Below are 21,889 nucleotides of genomic sequence, written 5' to 3' on the forward strand. Positions count from 1 at the left end.
ATTCCCCGAGCTCAATTTTCTGTTACGTCTCAGCTCTGTGGATTGAGAGTTTTCAGGCCTGAAGTTTGGAGGCTGTGTGACTTCTGGCTGCTAATATACTCACACTATTTTGGTGTCTGTGTGAAAGTAAATTCATTAAACATGCTTAAAAGTAACATGCATTCATATAATGTTTTAAACCAAAAATTTAAAGGGTGGGGGTATCATTGAATAGAAATAAGGAAAATATTGCAATTAACAATCTTTGAATACTTATTATCACCGGTGTTGATAAATAAAGAGATCTGTATTTTCACACTTTCTTCAGATCATTACAAAGTTAGATTATATCTTAGCTCTTATTCAGAAAAAATGTTTTTAAATTTTCTCATAAATGAAATCTGTGCATGTGCTTTCCGTTTTTTTGAATAACTACACATTCATATTATTAGACAGACAGCCATAATGCTTTCATGTAATAACATTCACGTCAGCGGTAATACCCGGTATATTCTGTAGGAACAAATGTCGAGGAATCAGTTTCCTCACGGGCACATTTTACTGAACACTCCCAATGTCATCATACTATTGCTAGCTGTTAGCTTGGCTTACGCTGTTCTTGTACAGTGTTTCAGCAAGCTTTTTGATTTTTTTCACCAACGCTTATCATATGATAAGTTTTGCTTCCAAAAGAGCTGTCTAGCTGAGTTTGACTTTGAGCATTAATTTGAGTAGCGGCATCGTTTACGTCTGTGTACCGATAGTTAGCCAGGTGCTAACTACTCATCACAACTTGCATGCGTCTGTTTCTTCTGTCATCGAAAGGCAACTGGATTTAAGGATAGGTATGCAAATGTTAACCATTCTCGAGTTCAGGCATTTTACTCGAGTTGAAGTCACTGGCATTTATTTAATTGAACCGCATGTTGTGATGCTCTTGCCCTGTTCAACCTTATGTGAGACGATAACTTTTCCTTTCAGTGAGCTTTTTCAGTCACCGGCACGTCTCATCTTGTCCCACAGTTCTTATTGCTGCATTTCAAGCTGCGCTAATCAAGCAAGGTCATGAATCTAATCTAAACGTTAAATTCTGTTAAACTATAGGAATGTGTTTTTAGTAAAAAATAAGAAAACGTTTACTACTTTTGTCAATATATGTATTGATTCATATTTCTGTACATTTACAAATAATTACAGATTATCTTTCATATCGCGTTTAACCTCTCATTAAGGTATTAAACGTTTGCAATCTAATGTTTTAAACCTAAACATAATTAGCACACAATTAGGCAGAATTTCAAACAAAATCAACACATGCATATAATCAGTCTTTACTCATTTCAATAGATCTTTTAAACTGATTTCAAATTAGCTTCACAGCTTTGAGTAAGGAAAATAAATCTACAATATATATATATATCCAACAGATGAAAGATGCCTCATGCCTACCTTCTTAAATTTCTAAAGATGTCCAGCAGTGTCATGTGCTCAAAGTTGTACAAACCTTTTAAATACCTGTGTGACCTAGGTACACATATCTACTCTCTTAATTAGTCTAACAAGAAATGCTCTTAACATGTTATTATACAGACAAACCCATACAGCTTATCAAAAATATAAGAACTTAGGTGCAGCCAAGTAGGTGCTCTGATTAAGGCAACAGTTACTAGATTATCTCAGAAGATTATGCCAAAAACCTGCAGTGTGGACACTTGATTGTCTGCAGGCAACCGGGAAGAAAGTTCTTGCAAGTTTGGTGCTGCATTTCTGCAACAAGATGACAATCTGATACAGCTAGTGAGCATCACAGAGCACTTGACCTTAACAGGATTGTGTCAAAAGTTTAGTTAAAGCAGCAAATAAGTGTACCTAGAAGAACATACGCTGATGTGAGGGCATCATGCATTGATTTGATTTCCAGTAGCTGTTCATTAATGTTAGTTTTGGCAGTTCATTTGATAAAAACTGTTATTATTTTCTTTTAAAGTCTGTTTCTCTCTCCAGACATCATGGAGCTTCAGGCGGTGTTGATGGCAGCTGGGGGAGGTTCTCGTATGACTGACCTAACATACAACACACCTAAACCTATGCTGCCTGTTGGCAACAAACCACTTATGTGGTATCCCTTGAACCTGCTGGAGAGAGTCGGCTTTGAAGGTGAGAACTCAAGCGTTAATTATAATAATTAACATTTTTATACCCTACATAAGCTACAACAAACCCACCTTCGACATGATTAAAAGTCAAATCCAGCAGTATAAGCATAAACACATGTGGGCCATCTAACGTTTAAACTGTATGGACTTGTATGTCGAGTTACGCTGTAATTTACCTTCTAACATCCTCTCAACAATCAGATCTCATGGCGGGAGGGCTCCGTGTAAGCTTTGTGCCCTCCATCCATGTCTCAGTGGCAGGATTTGGAAGAGTTATGGGGAGCACATTCTTGGTTTCCACATAAAATGTAAAGAGGCACAATACAGCTTGTAGGTTTATGTGACTCACTTGAGAAATCCGGAACTTAAAATAGAAAATAAAAATAAAAACTTGACATAAGGACTTGGACAGCATCTTTTATGTATTTGTCTACGCATAATTTTGTGCTTTAGCCTTATTTTCACAGATAAATACATAGACACACAGTTTAAGTCACAAGTAAGGATTAAAACAAATATAATGGTCCTTTGGTATGTGCTTGCTGTGTTGCTTTTCTAACTGCATTGTTGGTTATTTTTTAAAACACAGAAAAGGTTTATTTTTTACCTTTCTGCTCACAGTTTTATTCGCGGTTGCAAACTTCCTCAGAGCGGACGCGTCAGCAGCAAGGTAAAAAAAATAAACCTTTTCTGTGTTTTAAAAAAGAACCAACAATGTAAATATAATGCTATTCACCAGTTTCTTAACTTTAATGAGACAATGTAGTTTTTACCTTTAATCTCTGGAAATATCCATCAAAATGTTGTTGAAAATGAATAAAAGGATGTCCAGTTGTTGAAAAACATTAGCAGCTTCGTTACAAATAACCAAAAACATCAAGACTAAAGTACATGGCGTATTTGGGGGGTGCCATATTAGACGCCATGTTTCCTTTTGACCGTCTTGGGGTCTTGTGCCTGTTGATGACATCACACTAGATAATTGGCTGGACATGGTAGTATGAAACAGATTTAATAACAAAACTGCTAAACTCTTTCCCAGACATATGTGAAAGAGCAGAATTGAAAAGAGATGCAATATATTTTGGCTAAGCGATATTGCCATAGTGGGATGACATCATTGGCAGGCGTAGGACCCAGAGCAGATCCGGAAAGTGCAGCGCAAGAAAACTAGAGTCGGCATTGCATTCTCTCGATGGAATTACCTGAAGGACCCTCAAAGTCTGAGGTTGCATGCCTTCTGCTCCTCAGATAATGTTTACTGTAATGTTTATTTTTTATTTATTTATTTATTTTTACCAGCGGCAGTCATGGCGAAATGGTGTAAAACTACTCTGAAATGTATGCACTACCCTAGTGCCAGGAAACTACACACTGCCACTCAAGATCCTGGTTCTGGGTTTAGGGCCTTGCATGGACAAACACCCAATCTTACATTAATGATCTTCTTAGTCCCTACACCCCCAGCAGGTCCCTGAGGTCCGGTGACCAAAGCCTAATGGTTGTGCAGCACCAGGTAAAACAGGCTAAAGGTGACAGATCATTTGCTGCTGTGGCCCCCAGACTCTGGAAACTCTACCCCCCTGAGCCTGAGATCAGTGGACCTAGTGGTCTCCTTCAAAGAGCAGCTCAAAACTCACCTGTTCAAGCTGGCTTTTACGTGACCTTCATCACCACCCTCTCCTTGTTCTGCCTGCAATCCCGCCTTTCCTGGGATCCACTGATTTCCCTCTTTCATAATCATTTTCTCATTCCCTTTCCTTGCATTTTTAATCACAGCTCCTCATTTTTGTCTTCTTCTTTTTCTTCTAATTTTTACCATATTTTAAAATAATTTTTTGAAGATTTTTTTTTGTATTTTGAGTTTTATGTTCTTGTGAAGCACCTTGTGCTTTTTAACTTGAGAGGCGCTATATAAAAGATCTTTTTCTTTCTTTCGTTAAACAAAAGTGCTAAAAAATACAGATTTAATCAAAACATCACTAACAATATTTTGGCAGATAAATTGATTTTATCTGTACCTATTTGTTGTTTACCAACAATTAAACAGAAAACTACAGTCTTTAATATGATTTCGTTATTTATTATAAAGTCATTACACATTTAGACATGCATTTCTCTTCATAAACACATCATCTCATTCATCTCACTTGTCGGGTGTGCATTCTTGTTGTCTGGATTTATAGACCAGATTTTCTTTAGGATGCAGCAGATCCACAAACCAGAGCTTATGAATGTAAACCTGCTTTTTTCCAGTCTGCTATTCTTGCCAATAAATTGGACTGTTCATTATGAAAGCTTGCCATTTCTCATTTGTCTAAAGAAAAGTTGCTTTCTATATGTAATCCGCTTGTGTGGCCAGCAGTTTACTACGTGTTTCCTGCTAGCCAAAGCTTTGCAATTAGATTTTACTGGGCTGACACAGCTAATCTGAGCAAATGCCCAGTAGAAACTAGTTTATGTCGTCGATGCTGTCTGTTTTCTAAAAGGAGTGATCATTAAATACTTGTGACTTGTGTTTTCAGAGGTTATAGTGATAACCACTAAAGAGGTCCAGAAGATGATGAGCACGGACCCAAAAATGAAGCAGGAGGTAAAGATGAAGTTGGACGTGGTTTGCATCCAGGAGGACGGAGACATGGGTACTGCTGATGCCCTCAGATACATTCAGCAGAAAATCAAGGTGTTTTATTTATTTATTTGTTTTTATAGACTAATTTAATGAGCCTGTATCATGCTATACTACATCTTCCAGAGCAGCCATTGGTTTGATATATAGTATCTCATGCAAATTCAAACTTATTATTTTTGATAAAATAATTAAAATAAATGCAGCATTTAGATTTTTTCTGCCTTTTCCCTATCTTTTCAGCTCTGTAAACATTTTGTGCAAGAAAAGAGTATATTGTTGTTGTTTTTCTATATTTCTGGTTTTAGTGGCCTTAAGCAGCAACATAACATAAAGCTGTTTTAGCAAATTTAGAAAATAATTTGGTTTAAAACATTTTTTCATTCCTCACAACGTTCTAACCTAGTATAGCTACACATATGTTTTAAAGAAAAGAAAAAGTAAAGTGGTTGTCTTGCATTTGTCTAAAAACCTCCGCCATTAACACATTTCAGACCGAAAGCAAATGGACCATCCGGTTGTCGGTCTCGCCTAACCTCTACTCTTCCCATGGTCCCCCGTTCATTACACACTTGCGTATTTACACCACTGATGTGAGAGGTTCTCTGCTCAAAAGTGTCAGAAAGGAAGAAACAGCTGGCTGCTACCACTTCATATTTAGGACAAACTACCAGAGTCCCAAAAAGAAAAGCTTCATTTGAAGTCACTAACAACAAAAGACATTTGGATGTAGAAAACAGTGACTGGAGTTTAGCTCTCTCTCGTTTCCTCTGGCGATGTGGATTTTTCATTCCAGTGGACGCAGATCCAGTTAAGATACCTGAGGGAAGGGGGGAGTGTTCCGTGACCATGTTTGTGTTCAAACCTAGCTTATTCTGTAGATTTGTTATAACAATTCTGGGCTGAGGCCTCTGCTCTTCCTCCTCTATCTGCTCCCTCTTCAGCACATCCTGAGCTCCTTCAAAGGAATCTCCTACCATCTTTATGCAGATGACATCCAACTGTACATCTCCTTTAAGCCTCATGAGATGTCTAAGCTGCAGCTGTTACACACCTTCTTAGACTATCAAAACCTGGATGGCTGGGAGCTTTCTTCAGCTGAATGAAGATAAGACTGAGATCCTCATCTGTGCCCCAGACAAGCTGGTTCCCAAAGTCAGAGACTCTCTTGGTCAGCTTGCTTCCCACACCAAACCTTCTGTCAGGAATCTTGATGTGACCTTTGACCCAGCTCTCACCCTGGATTCTCATGTCAGTTCTCTAGTTCGCTCTTCCTTCTTCCATCTCAGGAACATTGCTAAGCTGAGTCCCATTCTGTCCCGCTCTGAACTTGAGACAGTTCTCCACACCTTCATCTCCTCACGCTTAGACTACTGTAACTCTCTTTTCACGTGTCTGAGCAGAACCTCCCTGAACTGTCTGCAGGAGGTTCAGAATGCCTGTGCTCGGCTTCTGACCAAGTCCCCCAAACACACCCACATCACCACACTTCTTCTCCAGCTTCACTGGCTGCCAGTCAACTTCAGGGTTCATTTCAAGATCCTGGTGCTGGTCTATAGGGCCTTACATGAACAAGCACCATCTTACATTGGTGATCTTCTTAGTCCCTACACCCCCAGCAGGTCCCTGAGGTCCAGTGATCAGAGCCTACTGGTTGTGCAGCGCACCAGGCTAAAGACCAAAGGTGACAGATCATTTGCTGCTGTGGCCCCCAGACTCTGGAACTCTCTCCCCCTCAGCCTGAGATCAGTGGACTCAGCGGTCTCCTTTAAAAAGCAGCTGAAACTCACTTGTGTGACCTTCTTCACCACTCTCTCTTTATTCTGCTCTCCCCACCTACTCCACCTTCCTCAGGCTCCACTGATTTCCCTCTTTCCTATTCACTCTCTCTCTTAACATTTTTTTAATCACAATTTTCCATATTTTTGCTCATTTTAAATATATTTTTAATCATTTTCTAAATTCTTTTTTATATTTTTTACATTTTTTGTTTTTGTGAAGCGCCTCGTGATTTTTATTTCAACAGGTGCTATAGAAATGATATTTTCTTCTTCTTCATCTAACAGCTTTAACTTTCCTGAATAGCCTATCACCTGCTCCTGGTACTTGCATAATGTTTGTTCTAAAGCTAGAGTTGTATTTTGTCTCCTCTGAGCTACTGTAGTACCATGATGGTGCCCTTTGGTGTGTTTCAATTGGTCATGGTTCAGTAACCTAAAAATAAACTATTAGTTTCACCGACTACAAAACAAATGTATTATATCCAAATAAGTGTTTCACACTGGAATTTAAAGTGCTTTTTTTCTTGCATGGCAGCATGTCTCCACAGATTCTTGTCGTTGTTGCCAAAGGTTTCTTTCATAGATTCTTGGGTATAAACATATACACACACTTAAACAAGACTAGCTCCTGCATGCTCCCATTGAGAATCGTTTGGAGTTTAATCCTTCAAGCAGCTCACTAGATTAGAAGCATTGAGTTACACACACTCACACACTGGAGGGTGACGAGTGAAGAACTGTACCCATGGCCTGCCAAACGCAAGCAGAGAGATCATTTCGTCCGTCAAACCAATGCATCAGCCCAGTGTGGACACACTGACACACCTACTTGTGTCTTTTTGCAAACACCATTCCATCAGGGGATTTGGTGCAAGCTACCAAACAAAATACTTAAGGAATCCGTTTTACCGTTTGAATGAGCGTGGCACATCATTTCTCTTGACTACTGAAAACAGGGATTACTAGAAGCATATTTTATATTGTTCACTCTTCAAGCAGTGAAGCTACACAAAGGTGGACGGATATGCTGATTAATGCTTAGATCTTTCATAGAAAGCCAAACTAGTGAAAGGAGTACTCTAATACACGTTTTTTGCTTTGTATGCTTAAAGCTTCATTCAGGGTTAATTATCAGGCGAAATGAGTGAGCCAAAAGAATGAAGTGTACATTGGAAGCTCTGATTCAAAGGCTCACCTTTGGTTCACCAATGTTAGTCAAGACTCAAAAGAAAAGGTGAAGAAAGAGAGGTTTTGAGAAACACAACTGAGGCTTTTGTGAGAGAAAGACGAGAAAAAATACACAGTTCTGTCTTTTGTTTATATATTTTCCTGTATTAACATGCTTACCCCACACAAAAAGCCAGATAGAAATATATTCAAATGGAGACACTGGAACAAAAATATTTGGTTGCGCAGTTACCATTTTATTGCTGCAAATATTTGTTATGTAATGTTTTAATCTACATTTTAGTCTGACCCCAACTTTCGACTGGATGTGAAAGTGACATGTAATACATTGGCAGCGTTTTACCCATGAGCTTCCTTCCAACCGGGAGCGATTCTGCTGCAAAATGGGAGTGTAAGTCCACACCGCTGGACTTGCAACGTCGCAAAATCACAAACACCGGCGTGAATTAAGAAATCCACACAATAACAAGCAAGGAGAAAGACGGCAGCATGTAACCAAAAAGAGTCTGTGATTTATTTTCTGTTCTGTTTACATTGGCTATGGGGTTTCACCAGAAATGACAAACGTTTATATGTATGTGACTTTTATTTTGAAAATTTCCAGATGTTTTACACTGCTTACATAAAATAGACTTATGTTATTATTATTATTATTTTAAGAGTCTCGTAAAAAATAGACTTGAAACATAATGATAGCTTCCCTTTGCTTCTGGGACGCGTCCAAAACGCTATGCTTTCACTTTCGGTGGAAAGCCGGGGTTTGGCATTACAGAAGTAGACATTACCTCATGCCAAGTCTTGACGTGTCAATGTTACTCTGACACCCCTAGTGGCTGGCTGCTGTACAGGTTTTGGTGTTGTTTTCTCCATACATCAGTAAAAATACCCTTATAGTATACAATAATGTAATATATTTGATGACTGACATAGTTCTTATCTTGCTGCTGAATGCTGAAATGTCAATGCATTTAATACCTTTAGCTGTATTTAGTAATGTGACGTCATGATTGTGTGTGTGTCTACAGTGATGTTTAGCCACATGTATAAATTGTGCAGGTTTTGACGCCAAAAACACAACATGAAAGTTAAGTGTATGATATTTGAGCTTTACTTTTTAACTCATTCACTGCCCACCGTTTTTGATTAGAAAGACCGACTACCAGCATTTTTGAGCTTTGTTACAGTTTTTTGAAGAGTCACAGAATATTGTGCTCTATGACCATGTGAACAGCAAAATTATTAAAAGAAAGGGTAGACTCACTTCTTACATTGGGAACAATCGGCGTGTTCCTAGGCTTTTCTGTACTTTCACAATCTGTTGTCGAAGTGTGAGCTGCAGAAGCTTTTCCAGTTTGCGCCTCGCTTTTTTCCTAGCGGCGTCCCAAACGATTTCCTAATTCATGGATTGTCCTGATCCTTTGACGTGACACACACGGATAAAGATCAACTTTAGAGCCGCTATGTTTACTCTCAAGGTGCACAAGGTCGTTCCCAAGCCCGCCCCGTTTAAAAAAACACAAATGACGACTTTAGTCATCAACGGCAGTGAATGAGTTAACAATGGAGGTAGTTGGAAATGCTTTGTTTGGATTTTTTATGTAAGGTGGTTACAATCTAAATTAGTTTACAAATGGAACAAAAATAATTAAAAGCAGGAGAAAACAGTCCAAGCTTAAACAATTTTTTGATGTTGTTACTTATTTATAACTTTAATAATCGTTCAGTTTGTACTCTAATACACATAAATCATGTTTGTTTTGAAGTTTTTAGATAACATGTATCATATTTTACTTAATTATTAAAATTAGGAATGTCCCGATACAACTTTTTTATTTCCATTACAATACCGATATTGCAGCCGTCATTATTGACTGTTACCGATATCAATCCTATACGATATTGGCACCAGTCATGCATACTTTTACCTATTTCGTAGTGTGGAATGTATGAAAGGCTTGATCAAGTGACAAACATGGAACAAAATCTAGCAAAACTAAGTATGAAAATAAAATAAATTTCTTTATAAACCATTGGTTGCATGAATTTCAACCTTAAACATAATGTTTAACAAATGCTAGTCCCGCCCCTCATGGTGCCCCGACTCATCCTCTGTGCAGAATAAACTGAAGGCGAGTCTGGCAAGCCAAGCTAGATAGGAAGAGCTGAGGGACATAAGAAGACGAAAAACCACAAAATAGTTCATTGACCAACTGCTACAAGGGGAATGTCCAAAGTTTTACTTTTGCATACTGTGAAAATCGTCATGCAGCGTTTTGGGATGCTGCTTCAAATACGCAACGAGATTGGACGTAATAAATGTCTCCGGTTCTGTTCCACCACGAGAAACTTGTGCAGGACAAGTTTTGCACTGAGCCACACTGTCTTTTTCAGTCTTTAATGAAAAATACTGCCACTCGGCCGTCATCTCTCTTGTTCCTTGCTACATTACTAGTACGCGCTTTTAAGATCATGTGGGCTTTGCAAGCTGGATTTGGGTGCTGTTGGATAGAATTGCTGTTATGTTGGAAAATTTTGATGCAGTCCAATTTAATCAATAATAATCAATAGCTGTTTCCGATATCAGTATCGGAACGGGCCATCCTTAATTATAATGTGTATTTAAAAGATAATCTAATATTGTTATGTTGTCATTTATTTCCCTGAATAAGAAGACAGTGGTGAATCACATCATGACTATTCAAAGATTTGATTTTTGCGGAAAATTAAAGCTTATAAACTTCAAAACAGAAAGGCTAATTAATATAGGGTTGAGTTTGTGTACATAGTAGTTTTGAACTGAAGTTGCCAACCGCTTGTGTGTCTAAGTGTGATTTTTGCAAATCTCAATGTGTGTGGTGCTGACCTGTCCAGTAATCCTGGCTGTGGAAAGGCCAAAGTGTCTCTGGCTCTCCAGCTGACTCCACTCGGCTGTCGCCCCACAGAGCGCGCGCGTGTGTGTGTGTGTGTGTGTGTGTGTGTGTGTGTGTGTGTGTGTGTGTGGGCTGAATGTTAGCGCGTCATTGTGCATTGATGTGTGCGTGTTTGCATGTGGATGCATACTTGCGTGCTGTGTTCCTGAACATCTGTGCAAGCTTGTCAGTTTGCGATGGAGAGTTGAAAGATCCGAGTCTCCGTGTCAGTTGATGTTTTGCAGACACCCCCAGCTTTGCTGTGGCTGCTTCCTGTCGCCACAGCCAGATCAAGTTGTGATAGAAGTTAATCTATGTCAGCTAGATGACCCTTCATTTTGCTGATACTGCTTCTACTCAAGTCTCCACAATGAACTGCCCTAGTCTTTATAATTCAATTAACAATGTTACCCCTCCCAAGAAGTTTGTTTTTGGTGACTTTGCACTAACTTTTCCAGAGTTTTGGAAAAGGCTGAAAAAAACTAGTTGTTTTACGAAATGTTAAAAAAAAATTCCTTATTTATTTTCATTTTATTTTGGACACATAAAATTACTTCACAAAATGAAACAAAGAAAAAGAAGGAAAAAAATGAACATTTTAAAAAACATAATCTAAACAATTTACTTTATAAACAAAAGCAAAAACTATTCAAGCATTCGAAAGGGGATCAGGAAGAAGCAACAGCTTTATCCACTCCTATCCCAATTACTCTTTAAACGTTCTTAACCACAATTAAAGGTAAAATCTTAAAATAATTATCAATACAGATACAAATGCCTATCCAGTTTGTTATATAAGTTACAGTTCCATGTTTTTGCAAGGTCCCCCTTCAAAGGAAAAACAAAAATTAAATTTTTTATTAAATGGCCAGAAAATGTTCAGTATTATTTCATCATGCTCTGCTCAGAATTAAACCCAGTTAAAATGCAAGTTGTGCAAATTTACCTTTTTAAATATAACTAATAAAAGATTGACCTCTTTTAAATATTCAAAATAACAAAGACAATATTTTACAGTTTTATGCTTTTATTTTGAAAATTATAATACTACAAAAGCTTGTTGTCGAGCAAAAACTTTGTATGTCCATTTTTCATGATTTAAATTTAAATTGTATTTGGTCGTTTTTCACATCTGTCAGCTTTTAATGGGTTAATTTTCAATGAAAAGAGTCAAAAAGAGATCAGGACATGGGAAATGTGTGTTTAAATGCAAATCAACTGCAAACAAATAAAAAAAATTCTCTATGTCAATTTGTTTTCTCTAAAAAGATGGAGGTCCATGTGCTTTGTAGTGCCCCCTTCATTTCTGTCTGCCACATACAGAACAGTGAGCTGCTGGTGCTAATGGTGGGATTAGTTCACATGCTGACAGCCTTCATCACAGGAGAGGCACATGTAACCCACGGACACACACATGCAGACACACCCTCATTCAAACGTGCATGCGTGAACACACACACACACACACAGTCAGAATCTTTCAGCTGTGGCATTTCATGCACCATAAAGAACTGGCAACGTGTGTTTTTTTGTTTATGAAGCTCTAAAATGTTTTTTCCCCCTCTGATTTTGTGTTTTGTTTTTGTATCCTATCACATGATTCAGTTTGGGTTTGGGTTACCTAATCAGCACCTACACCCTGACATAGACAGTTCTTGGTCTCTGTAAGCTGACAAAATGTAGAACAAATTCAGTATACATATTTGGCTGAAATGAAGACCTCTCTTTGTAAACACTCAGCATATTCTACTTTGCTAACTCTTAAAATAGGGCCTTCAACTACTCTAGCAACAGTGGACTGTAGTCTGGATGGAGAATTGAAGATCAATACCATCCATCCATTTTCTGAACCCGCTTGTCGTCGCGGGGGGGGGGGTTGGTGCCTATCTCCAGCGGTCAACGGGCAATCAGGCGGGGTACACCCTGGACAGAGAGCCAGTCCATCGCAGGGCAACACAGAGACACACAGGACAAACAATCATGCACACACACTCACACCTAGGGACAATTTAGACAGACCAATAAACCTAACAGTCAAGTTTTTGGACTGTGGGAGGAAGCCGGAGAACCCGGAGAGAACCCACGCATGCACAGGGAGAACATGCAAACTCCATGCAGAAAGATCCCAGGCCGGGAAGCGAACCCAGGACCTTCTTGCTGCAAGGCAACAGCTCTAGCCACTGCGCAGCCTGAAGATCAATACCTATAGTTAAAGCACAGCAGTAGCTGTAATAAGGGGGAAAAAAATCATTGTTATTGATGTGTCTCCATCAGTGAGCTGTTAATAATTTGCTGTAATATTATAGCACCCTGTAGCTTGGCAGTAGATTTATACGGTATCTGCTGCATAATATTAGGGTCATATTTAGATACAGTGTTATTGAATACTGTAGTGATGACATCATTTGCTCAAAAGCATAATTTTATATTCTCTGTTGTGCCCCCGCAATGTTTTTTTTCCCCATGGCTTTCCATATACTTTAGCAACCCAACTTGTGAACATGTACAGCAGCCAGGCTCATTAACATTACTGGCATTCAGTTTGTCTTGGTGATTTATTGCAGACTTTTCCAATATTGATAATGCAGTCATTGTATTGAAGATATTTTTTCATATTGTGTATACCTCTAATATATACAGTTGTGCTCAAAGGATTTTAAACCCTAACAGAAATGGTGATTTTCTTTTTTCCATTTTTCAGAGAATATGAATGATAACAGAAAAACAAAACAAAAAAAACTTTCTTTCAATTATGGTTAGTAGTTGGGTAAGGTATTTATTATCAAACAATCGTGTTTTCCATTTTTCCGTTATATTGACAACAGAAAATACCCAAGTTACCCTGATCAAAGATTTATGGATTCATTTACATCTGGGTGGGCCCAGTCTGGTCTTGGTAGCATCGGCCCAATGGTGCACGGCCAGATTTTGCTCACACAGCCTCCTTGGGAACGAGTAAATCTCTCAGCACGTGGCCAGGGCAAAAAAAAAAAAAAAAGTAATGTGTCTATAGTTATATTGTGATGTCTTAGTAAATATTCTATTTGGTGAAAGATAAACTTTATTGTATTTATCCTAGTGGATCTATAATTAAACGGATAAACCAGGATGAGGTCCTGCCCCAAGTGGAGGAGCTTAAGTATCTCGGGGTCTTGTTCACAAGTTAGGGAAAAGTGTGAGATCGATAGGCGGATTGGTGCTGCATCTGCAGTGATGCGGGCGTTGTACCGGTCTTTCGTGGTGAAGGGAGAGCTGAGTCAGAAGGCGAAGCTCTCAATTTACCGGTCGATCTACGTTCCTGCCCTCACCTATGGTCATGAGCTTTGGGTAGTGACCAAAAGAACGAGATCACGGATACAAGCGGCTGAAATTAGTTTTCTCCGCAGAGTGGCTGGGCTCTCCCTTAGAGATAGGGTGAGAAGCTCGGTCATTCGGCAGGGGCTCGGAGTAGACCCACTGCTCCTCCACATCGAGAGGAGCCAGTTGAGGTGGCTCGTGCATCTGGTCAGGATGCCTCCTGGACGCCTCCCTGGTGAGTTTTTCTGGGTACGTCCAACCGGGAGGAGACCTAAAGGTAGACCCAGGACATGGTGGAGGGACTATGTCTCTCACCTGGCCAGGGAACACCTTGGGATTCCCCCGGAGGAGCTGGCCCAAGTGGCTGGGGAGAGGGAAGTCTGGGCCTCTCGCCTTAGGCTACTGCCCCCGCGACCCGACTCTGGATAAGCGGATGGAAATGGATGGATGGATGGATGGATTTAATAAGTTTTGATCATTAAATGTAATTTACATGGCATTCTATACTTTTCAGAATTATTTGTTCTGCAATTCATCTGGTATGTGAGATTGTCATTTTTACATGTATAAACAGAAGAAATGAATATACTGCAGTATATGTTGTTACCACACGTGCTTCAAAATTTATCGCGATATAGATTTTAGGCCGTGTCGCCCATTCTTACTTGGAAGCATCTGGCCTAAGTTTTCTAAGTTAATTCAGTTTTAAAAGTTGCAACACCTTTTACTAAAGGCCAGGTGTTATGTTTGGTTTTCCCTGTATCTATATCACCATGTATTGTCAATATGCACCCCTATAGTTTACATAGAGCAGTGCTGCTAAAATGTTTGTTTTTAAATTCTGCTCAAATCTAAATTCTGTATTTATAAGTCCCATTTAACCAGAAATCCCATCATATTAAAATGACTCACTGAAATGACTGTTTCTACAGACCGACGTACTGGTGGTGAGCTGTGACCTAATATCGGACGTGGCCCTTCATGAGGTTGTCGATCTATTCCGAGCCCATAACGCAACACTGGCCATGTTGATGAGCAAAGCCCATGAATTCACTGAGACCGTCCCGGGCCAGAAGGGCAAGAAAAAGACCGGTAACAGGAAAATTAATTAGAGATGATAAAACTATAAATCTGACATTGCATGCTGTTTTCATATTAAGCATTTTAAACTGTATTTTTGCTCTTCTCCTCTGTTGAAATGGCTGATTTGACATGTTTATTATGATGTGTACTTTACTCCAGCTGAGCAGAGGGACTTTGTTGGTGTGGATCAGTCGGGGAAGAGACTCCTGTTTATGGCCAATGAAGCCGATCTGGAAGACGGGCTCTCAGTTAGGAAATCTATTCTAAGGAAGTAAGTCCACATAAAAACTAAAATGCCAGTGATACGTGATAATAATAATTTAACTTGATCTAGTTTTTATGTGCAGTAGGACTAATCATACACAACTGTGACCACAGTTTGTTTGATTTGGTGCTCACCTCAAACTAAATCCAAACGATCACTGAAACTTCACATGCTCCTTATGTTTAAACTGTGTTTGGTAATCCCATCTGAAATATCCGTGTTTTATTAGCTCAATTTAAATGGATTTCATTCTATTAGTAGCAGAACTTGCATTGTGTTTACATCCACTAAATGTAGATTAGTGTCTGGTTTGTGACTGGAGGTAAATACGTTGTTTCCTGGCTTTAACAGAGCAGATGTTTCGGTCTGTAATTACATTCAGTGTGTTTTAAGGTTCTGTGCTGGGTGAGCTGGATGTTTTAGTACAGGAAGAGTACTCTAGGTGGGTTTTCGTTTCTCAGTCCTAAAATGTGTGTATGTGTGAGAGTGGGTGTTTTGGGAGCTCGTAAATATTTCATGGAGCCAAAGCCACTGTAAATTCTGGCCAACAAAAAAGGAGGCGGGCGGGTGGCTGGGAGGATGGTGGGGGTTCAGAGCAGCTGCTCACATGGTTCTTTGCTCAGGGAAAGTCTTGGGCCACACTCACGCTTATACACGCATTTCTGTCTTTTTTCACAAAGCAGATTTTGCCTATGAGAGCACACGCAGGAACACATAACACAACCTGGAGCTGGACAGAAAACAGTCACACGTTGTCACAGCGTAATGGAAACATCGATGGTACAGATAAACATCTGGTTAACAGTGAAATGTTCTGATCATTTATACACGCGTCTGTCTTACAGCAGTGCAAGACGGGTTAAAAAAAAAAAACGGCCTGACGCAGTTACTGCAGAAATCCTAGAGTCCCGGTTTTCTATAACCCAGCAGAAGGTAGTTTAACAAGATCTCACTGTTTTAACATCAGCACAGTCCAACCTAAAGTACACAAACAGTCTGGACACGTTCAGATGTGATCCCGGCCAAGTCGTGAAACATTATGTAAACATAATTTATGTAAACATAATTTGAACATTTGCATTTGAGGATTTCTCACTTCCTCAGCAGCTCTAATGTGAATAATATTGTTTTTCTCTTTTCTAAGACTGACATCGAGTGGCACCTCCAAATTCTTGCATGCCTCTTCTAACACCCTACTTTTAGTCAATCCATACATTATTTCAGCCATTTCTCCCACATTGTGTGTCCCTCCACACAACCAGCCATCTGTTCTTCCGTCCCTCCATCTTTGCTCAACCTCTACCCCCGTGCAAGTTTACCCCCTTTCCTTCTCTATGGTTTCCACATGGCTGAGGTGTGTTGGCTTTAAACCGTGTGCACATGTGAGTTTGTTTGACCTGGAAATCGCTTAAATGGTGTGAAAGAACTCCAACAGAGCTTTGCTTGGTACATCACAGCACCACCTGTCAGAACCTCCTGAAAACGGGACTTTTTATACAGACGTATACATTACATATGTTATTGATTCAATAATCAAGAAGGGTTAGGGTTAGACTATTCTTTGATGTGTTTACTGTAACTGGCCTGGTTTTGATCATTTGCCAAGTTGCTGTTATTATAAAACATGACATCAGATTTCTGAAATGCAAAATATCTGTTCTGCAATTTATGTTTAAGACATCAATCCAGAAGTTTGTAATTTTACTGGAAAATAAAGCAGAAAATCTCCAACCAAAACAAACCTGGCTTTTTGCAGATTGTTGCATCTTCATGTTTAATAATAACAGTTAATGCGGTGATACTTTTTCAGCACAATAATATAATGTGGCATTTTGAAAAAGTGTGATTGAAGCTAGATGCGGCAGTCCGATTATCTTTTTTCCCTTTCCATGTGCTCTGCATGTTTTACAATAAACTCTTGGCAGGTCGACAGAATAATTAAAAATGTTTTTGTTTGTGACTGAAAAATGCAATCCTCCGATTTATTTATCTCTGGAAAGTAGAAAAAGAAATTAAAACAAAGACTTTGATCATCACATTAGATGCATTAATGTGAGATTAAGGTGGTTTTAGAGAAATCGTATTATATTTTAGAGATAAAAATGCACAAATCTGAGTAGAAATTTCCAGCTTTATTTTTCTTTTATTCAATTGAATTTTGACTATTTGCCTCAGCTTATTACATGTGTATGTTTATGTATTTAGCAGAAGCTTTTGTCCAAAGCAACTTACAGGTGATAATCAAGCCAGCAGGTTGCCCTTGAGGCTAACAACAAACACTATTCAGTCAATCCTAGGTGGCAGTGGGGCAGCATAATCGATCATAGAGGGAAGCGAACAGGGAGTGTGCAGTAGAGTGGGGGACGGGTGCTGGGAGGGTGGTAGTTTAGAAGATGCTCTCTGAAGAACTGGGTCTTCAGAAGTTTCTTGACAATCGACAAGGAAGCCCCTGTTCTAGTAGTGCTTGGTAGGTCATTCCACATCTGTGGAACGGCACGTGTATGGGAACTAGAGAAAACACGTAGGCCTTAAATCAAACAAGCACAGCCTTGAGCTGAGAACTCTTAAACCACTATGGTCAAGGGTTTAATGGAGGAGGCAGTTTAGTTTGTTCATTAGAACTCCAACCAACTGATTGTAATACCAGGCAAATCAATAAAGTCGTTACGGTGTTTTTTTTTTTTTGTTTCAGCCAATATTTAAAGGGATACTATGCAACGTTTTCAAATTTTTAAATAATTTTCTTGAGCCGGTATGTACTAAAATGACCTTTTATAAGAATAATTAAATGTCACTCAGATCCCTACTGCCCTCTGTGGCCAGAATACTGCATTTGCATTTTCAGAGTGCCGGTCCGGTCTGGCACTGCAGTCTACTTCCAGCACATTTCCTGCATGTTTTGGACAAGGGGCCATTATGATCTGAATTTTGTGAAGCAAACAAGGAAGTGAGAAAAATTGCAGTTCTCCCCTCATCCGCTAGAGGTTGGCACCAGAAGTGAGCAAGTCCTCATCAACTCTCATGTTAAAAATGCCAATTTCACAGCAGAAATAAACCTGTTTATAGCCTGGTTAAAATATGTCTATGGTTTTAGCTATGGGTCAGAATTGATAAGTTTTTATCAATCTTAATGACATTGTCGATTCTGTCTATCGATCCAATTCCTTATCAATTCCAGAGTAGTTAAAAAGGTGGCAAAAAAACAATTGTGCATGGCTCCTGCATTAAAACTGTCAGTTTATTTACGACAAATAATCAATTGTACCTGTATGGGTTGGAAAAATATTTCCAAATGTTCTCCTTTATGCTCCCTGTGAAGGCAGTTATCTTCTTGTTTGGTGTAGCTTTTGTAGAATGGGATAAATCTCATCACAGGTCAGACGTTTGTCGCTGGAGTCTGCTAGTGTGGAGGTGTATATTTGAGGTAGATGACGCTTACATGATAGTTGGTTAGTTACCTGCATTATTAAAAGGAGAGAACATGCGTACGTCACGCTGCTGCTGTGTTAAAATTCACTAATCCAGAGCGAGTCAAAACACATCAATAACTTTTAAGTTATCTCATATTTTGTGCCAAAAGCTTTTGTATATCTGTAGTATTTCCTCTACTTTGCATTTATTTCAAGTTACCCTGTTGCTCTGCTTTCTTGTGAAATATTACCAAACTTTTGAGCGTTTGTACCACTTAGACGCCATGTTTACTGCTTCCATAAGCTACGCAGCGTGCGCGGTGATGTCGTTTGCGTCGACTGGAATTGATGAGGGGAATCGTTTGCAAAAGTGGCGAATGATTCCTAAGAATTGAAATAATGGGAACCGCTTCTCAACCAGAACCAGTTTTCGATTCCCAACCCTAGTTTTAGATCATGAACACAACTGCTTTGTTTAATTTAGCCCCGAACCACTCCTGGAGAAACTAATGACGGCTGAGGAGACATTTCAGCTGTTAGAACAGGGATTCCCAAAGTGTGGTGCGCGCGAGCTGCCGCTAGGGGGTGCGCGAGGTGAAAAGTGTAATGGCTGCAGAGCTCAGAGAAGTCTGTCAAAAGTCACCATTAACGTAGCCAAAAACTCATTTGTGGGTGGATCCAATAAATGTAATTGAAAACAAGTATATTTTGCTTGTGTGTGTGTGTGTGTGTGTGTGTGTGTGTGTGTGTGTGTGTGTGTGTGTGTGTGTGTGTGTGTGTGTGTGTGTGTGTGTGTGTGTGTGTGTGTCCTCCGCACATGCCCTAGCTCAGGGGTCGGCAATCCGCGGCTCTGGAGCCGCATGCGTCTCCTCCATCCATCTGATGTGGCTCTCTGTGCTTGTAAAATAATGAATGGATATTTAAATAAAATGCTTTATATTTTACTCATAAATTTTACATCTGTAAGCCAATTCTAAATGTAAAGATTGTCTGCGTAAACCTGAACAGGGCCAACCCGGTCTTACTGTGAGACCAGGTTGACGCGTCACGCTTGTGCGTAATCATAGGCGCTTTCTGAGCTGAAGACGATGTGAGATTCTGGGATTCTCCTCAGACGTCACATTGGAGACAGGAACAAGCACAATTCAGCCAAAGTTTCATCATCAGGGAACATTTTCTAAGTGACAAGTCTCTTTGAGAGACGGGGTTTGGAAAACTCTCGCTTCAGTGGAAGGAATCTTCCCGCATGCGCTCTGGTTCTGCTACGCACTCCAAGCCCCTCTCCACATCATCAGCTCGCTGTGCACCTTAAGTACGCGCTGACAGCGAGCTGCGCTGAGCGGTTTCCAGCTCAGATGTTCAGAAGGAAATCTTTTCTTGAGTGATTTAGCTACATCTGCGATTTGCGAAACGAATAAAATCTCAGTTCGTCTGCATGCGTCGGGGTAATTCTTTCTATTCTTTCGCCGTCAAAATAAACGGCCAAATACGGGAACTGTCCAGTCAACACAAGCCCTGCTTTTAACTGTTCTGTTTTCTTGTGAAAATTGTTACAAATTTAACTTGATTACCACCAGAGCCAGGCGCACTGCACCGTTATCTCCATCACTGTAAATGAGGGGGGAAAAAATTGATCGGATCCTTTTCTGACCTTCTCCACCTACAAAGTTTAATTACAACAATCAAACGTGACAGAGCCTGGATTTGTATTCTGAACAGTCTAAACATGTTTTAAAAAGAAACGTATGACAAAAGTGGCACCTGCTCAGTAAAACCACCAACAGGGTGAAAAATATCAAAATATTGTAGGCAGAGACGGGCTACAACTTCTGGATCCACTTTAAATAAATCATTTTATTGATTATCTTCTTATGAAAGACAGCTTTGACGTACCCGAGCGACCGGTACCGGCTGCTGTCGCCTGTTGTGAGCAGCGCTCTGCTGTCTGAGGGTAGGCCCCGCCCACAACGCTGCGGCTGCTGTGGTGTTTTCTTTACTGTGGGAAACGGGTAATAATGGCTCTCTGATGGGAACAGGTTGCCGACCCCTGGTTTAGCGTAACGTCTGATTGATATATATATATATATGTGTATATATATATATATGTGTATATATATATATATATATATAGCCATGCCCTGATGTGGGGCTGGGGGGTGCGTCAACATGGTCGGAACATAGAAGGGGGTGCGCGGCTAAATAAGTTTGGGAACCACTGTGTTAGAACAAACGTACAGCGAGGAATAAAATTTTGCTTTTGGTTCTACTGAACAGACACAAGGGGGTGCTAAAAGCAAGTCAAAGCTGCCTAGTCTCCTTTAATATATTTAAACTCATAAAAAGATTAATTTATCACATAAAACATATCTTGCACGGCAGAAAATGTGTTTTAAAAATGTGTACTTTTAAATTATAATTTTTTTTGTCATAACATATATTTTTAAGAAACGTCCTGTAGTTTTTTTCCTGCCTTTTTCTTCACCTTTTTGCACCTTGAGCTCTCACACACCTGGCTCTAACAGCACGGTTCTACTTTCTGCCTGCAGGTGCTGAACTGTGATGTCACATGCTGAGTGTTCTCATGAATTTTAATTTACACTAATTCAACACTCACAGAGTCCTACACCTGGGAAATATTGTTAGAATAAGTAGATTTGACAAACACCTGCAGAGCATGTCTGTGCATGCATAGCCAGCTCTGTGTGCACATTCTGATGAGTAAAGAGAAGTAAATGATTGTTTTCATTTCATTCATTTTAAAGGTAGACTGATGTATTGGTCAGCCAATATATCAGGCCTAAAGTTACCATTTTTATATATCTTAGGGCTGCCACAAATGACTATTTTTGTTCACGATTAGCCGACTAATCTTGCCATGCGTAAAAGTATAGCTTATTGCACCAGGCTGCTCTAATATGCTCATCATTAGCTTCTAGTTTGAAGTGTGATCAGTTGTGTTCCATCTAATAAAGACAAGATAATAGCTTATTAAACAACTTTTAATTAACTTTGTAACCTGTTAATACAAATGCCTATAACCCAAAATAAATTGTACACAAAAATGACTTGCGCTCACTAACGTACTCAGATAAAATTGTCATTTTTGGCTTTGTAACAAACTCGTCTATTGAAGAGGAGAAGTGCATTGTTTAATACTGTAATGTAGCTGGATAAAATAAATCATTAGTGTTT

At 39.5% G+C, this 21,889-nt stretch overlaps 1 protein-coding gene across 1 annotated transcript in view; it reads left to right on the forward strand.

Annotated features, from left to right (window-relative positions):
• The first annotated feature begins 529 nt into the window (after positions 1-529).
• Positions 530-21,889, forward strand: part of eif2b3 (eukaryotic translation initiation factor 2B, subunit 3 gamma) — a 38,341-nt gene continuing 16,981 nt past the window's right edge. The window contains exons 1-5 of the mRNA XM_054740093.2: positions 530-824; positions 1,984-2,136; positions 4,661-4,818; positions 14,872-15,031; positions 15,182-15,293. Of these exons, the coding sequence (XP_054596068.1) occupies positions 1,989-2,136; positions 4,661-4,818; positions 14,872-15,031; positions 15,182-15,293 (578 nt within the window). The 5' untranslated portion in view covers positions 530-824; positions 1,984-1,988. The remainder of the gene's footprint in view (positions 825-1,983; positions 2,137-4,660; positions 4,819-14,871; positions 15,032-15,181; positions 15,294-21,889) is intronic.

Source organism: Nothobranchius furzeri, chromosome 11, assembly GCF_043380555.1.
Source record: "Nothobranchius furzeri strain GRZ-AD chromosome 11, NfurGRZ-RIMD1, whole genome shotgun sequence".
Lineage (NCBI taxonomy): Eukaryota > Metazoa > Chordata > Actinopteri > Cyprinodontiformes > Nothobranchiidae > Nothobranchius > Nothobranchius furzeri.